This window comes from Coturnix japonica, unplaced genomic scaffold (genome assembly GCF_001577835.2).
Source record: "Coturnix japonica isolate 7356 unplaced genomic scaffold, Coturnix japonica 2.1 chrUnrandom917, whole genome shotgun sequence".
Lineage (NCBI taxonomy): Eukaryota > Metazoa > Chordata > Aves > Galliformes > Phasianidae > Coturnix > Coturnix japonica.
This window is the reverse complement of record NW_015440269.1, coordinates 8,903-12,293: the sequence shown is the minus strand read 5'-3', so window position 1 is coordinate 12,293 and position 3,391 is coordinate 8,903. Positions and strand designations below refer to the sequence as shown.

Sequence of the window (3,391 nt, the reverse complement as noted above, 5' to 3'; positions counted from 1 at the left end):
TCTATGGGGTCTGTGTGGGGTTATAGGGGATTTATGGTGTGTTATGGGGGTCTATGGGGGGTTATGGGGGTCTATGAGGTGTTATAGGGGATCTATGGGGTCTATGGGGGGTTATGGGGGTCTATGGGGATTTATAGGGGTTCTATGGGGGTCTGTGTGGGGTTATAGGGGATTTATGGTGTGTTATAGGGGATCTATGGGGTCTATGGGGTGCTATAGTGGATCTATGGGGATTTACAGGGGTTCTATGGGGTCTGTGTGGGGTTATAGGGGATTTATAATTTATAGGGTGTTATAGGGGATCTATGGGGTCTATGGGGGGTTATGGGGGTCTATGGGGTGTTATAGGGGATCTATGGGGTCTATGGGGGGTTATGGGGGTCTATGGGGATTTACAGGGGTTCTATGGAGGTCTGTGTGGGGTTATAGGGGATCTATGGGGTGTTATAGGGGATTTATAGTGTGTTATAGGGGATCTATGGTGTGTTATAGGGGTTCTATGGCGGGTTATAGTGGTTCTATTGGGGTCTGTGTGTGGTTATAGGGGATCTATGGGGTCTTATAGGGGATTTATGGCGGTTCCTCCCCTCTCCCATCTCGGTCCAATGGTTGATCCGGACCCACCGGAACCCGGAACTGCCGGTTCCCATTTACATCCGCTTCCCTTCCGGGTTGTTCCGTCCCCTTCCCCTTCTTTCCCCTGTTCTGGTTCCGAAGGTCTGGACGAGGAAGGTCAGTTCATCCTATAGGGAGCTTATATGGCCGCTATATGGGGCTTATATGGCCGCTATATGGCCGCTATATGGGGCTTATATGGCCGCTATAGGGGACGGCAGCGGGGCTTTATGTGCTGCGGGGGGTGGGGGCTCTGGAGGGGTTCTATGGGTTGACCTGATGGCTGTATGTTCCCATAGAGCTCTATGGGTTGACCTGATGGCTGTGTGTTCCCGTAGGGCTCTATGGGTTGACCTGATGGCTTTATGCTCCCATAGGGTTCTATGGGTTGACCTGATGGCTGTGTGTTCCCATAAAGCTCTATAGGTTGACCTGATGGCTGATGCTCCCATAGGGCTCTATGGGTTGACCTGATGGTTGATGCTCCCATAGGGCTCTATGGGTTGACCTGATGGTTGATGCTCCCATAGGGCTCTATGGGTTGACCTGATGGCTGCGTACTCCCATAGGGCTCTGGGTTCCTGACGCTCCCCAAGGGTTCTATGGGTTGACCTGATGGCTCTGTGTGTTGCCGTAGGGCTCTATGGGTTGACCTGATGGCTGATGTTCCCATAGAGCTTTATGGGTTGACCTGATGTATGTGTGTTCCCATAGGGCTCTATGGGTTGACCTGATGGCTGATGCTCCCATAGGGCTCTATGGGTTGACCTGATGGCTGCGTGCTCCCATAGAGCTCTATGGGTTGACCTGATGGCTCTGTGTGTTCCCATAGGGTTCTATAGGTTGACCTGATGGCTGTGCGTTCCCATAGGGTTTTATGGGTTGACCTGATGGCTGCGTGCTCCCATAGGGCTCTGGGTTGACCTGTGTGCTCCCAGAGCTCTATGGGTTGACCTGATGGCTATGTGTTCCCATAGAGCTCTATGGGTTGACCTGATGACTTTGTGTTCCCATAAGGCTCTATGGGTTGACCTGATGGCTTTGTGCTCCCATAAGGCTCTATGGGTTGACCTGATGGCTGATGCTCCCATAGGGCTCTATAGGTTGACTTGATGGCTGATGCTCCCATAGGGCTCTATGGGTTGACCTGATGGCTCTCGTGCTTTTTCTCCCTGCAGGCTGTTTTGTGCCTTCCAACCATGATCATCTCACCTGCAGGAGAGCAGCAAATGGCCACGGCCCATCCAGCTGAGGTAGGAGCTGTGGGGAAGCAGGTAGGAGGGACAAAGGGGACATTGATGTGAATGCAGAGGGGGATAGAGGGAGGTGGGATGGGAGGTTGTGTCCTATATGAGCTGCTTCCCTGTTGGCCGTCCCCATAAGGATCCTGTTTGCTTGCAGGAGCCCGTGAGCTTCGCGGAGGTGGCCGTGTATTTCAATAGGGAGGAATGGGAGCTGCTGGACCCCGAGCAGAGAGCTCTGTACCGGGATGTGATGCTGGACACCTACCAGTGCGTGGCCTCATTGGGTGAGGGCTTGGCCTTGATTTCATTGCCTTGCGGTTCCGGATTGATTTCACAGTGCAGTGAGAGCAATAGAAGGAACACGGAGCAGCAGTGAGAGCAACAGAGGGTTTGCTGTGCTCAAGAGTTCTGATAAGAGCCCCACAGTGCTGATAAGCAGGGATCAGCCAGGCCTCTATGGGTTGACCTGATGGCTGTATGTTCCCATAGTGCTCTATAGGTTGACCTGATGGCTGATGCTCCCATAGGGTTCTATGAGTTGACCTGATGGCTGATGCTCCCATAGGGTTCTATGGGTTGACCTGATGGCTGATGCTCCCATAGGGCTGACCTCCCATAGGGCTCTATGGGTTGACTTGATGGCTGTGTGTTCCCATAGGGCTCTACGGGTTGACCTGATGGCTGTGTGTTCCCATAGGGCTCTGTGGGTTGACCTGATGGCTGATGCTCCCGTAGGGCTCTATGGGTTGACCTGATGGCTGCATGCTCCCATAGGGCTCAACGGGTTGACCTCCCATAGGACTCTATGGGTTGACCTGATGGCTACATGCTCCCATAGGGCTCAATGGGTTGACCTGATGGCTTTGTGTTCCCATAGGGCTCTATGGGTTGCCCTATAGGTTTTGCTATGGGGTGGGACAGAGTGGGGTTATTGTCCAAGCAGCTGTTCCAGGGTCACTTAAATGTTCTCACCTCTGCTCTTTCTTCCATTGAAGCTCCATTTCCAGCCCCCAAACCTGTGCTGATCTCCAGGCTTGAAGGAGGGGGAGACCCCTGGANATGGGTTGCCCTATAGGTTTTGCTATGGGGTGGGACAGAGTGGGGTTATTGTCCAAGCAGCTGTTCCAGGGTCACTTAAATGTTCTCACTTCTGCTCTTTCTTCCATTGAAGCTCCATTTCCAGCCCCCAAACCTGTGCTGATCTCCAGGCTTGAAGGAGGGGGAGACCCCTGGATCCCAGCTGGGGACCCCTGGATCCCTGATGGATGTGGCCATGGGGATGGGCCAGGGGGGCTCAGCCCAGGTGAGGGGCTGGGGGACAAGGGGGGAAGGTGGGGGGCTATGGAAGCCATGTATGATGTGTCTGTGGGGGGGGAGTATATGGGGCTATTCATGGGTCTGTGCTCCCATAGGGAGCTATATAGGGCTCTATGGGTTGACCTGATGGCTGATGCTCCCATAGGGTTATATGGGTTGACCTGATGACTATGTGTTCCCATAGGGCTCTATGGGTTGACCTGATGGCTGATGCT

General features: G+C 53.5%; 1 protein-coding gene across 5 annotated transcripts in view; it reads left to right on the top strand.

The window, feature by feature from the left end:
- Positions 1-3,391, top strand: part of LOC107307790 (zinc finger protein 662-like) — a 9,086-nt gene that overhangs the window by 1,856 nt on the left and 3,839 nt on the right. Inside the window, exons 1-4 of one of the 5 annotated variants that reach the window (XM_032441953.1) lie at positions 530-732; positions 1,794-1,889; positions 2,017-2,143; positions 3,031-3,162. In XM_032441953.1, coding sequence (XP_032297844.1) covers positions 1,815-1,889; positions 2,017-2,143; positions 3,031-3,162 — 334 coding nt within the window. In that variant the 5' untranslated portion in view covers positions 530-732; positions 1,794-1,814. Of the gene's footprint in view, positions 1-529; positions 733-1,793; positions 1,890-2,016; positions 2,144-3,030; positions 3,163-3,391 lie in introns of those variants that run through there. The other 4 variants (XM_032441952.1, XM_015851290.2, XM_015851291.2 and 1 more) reach the window with 4 other exon arrangements.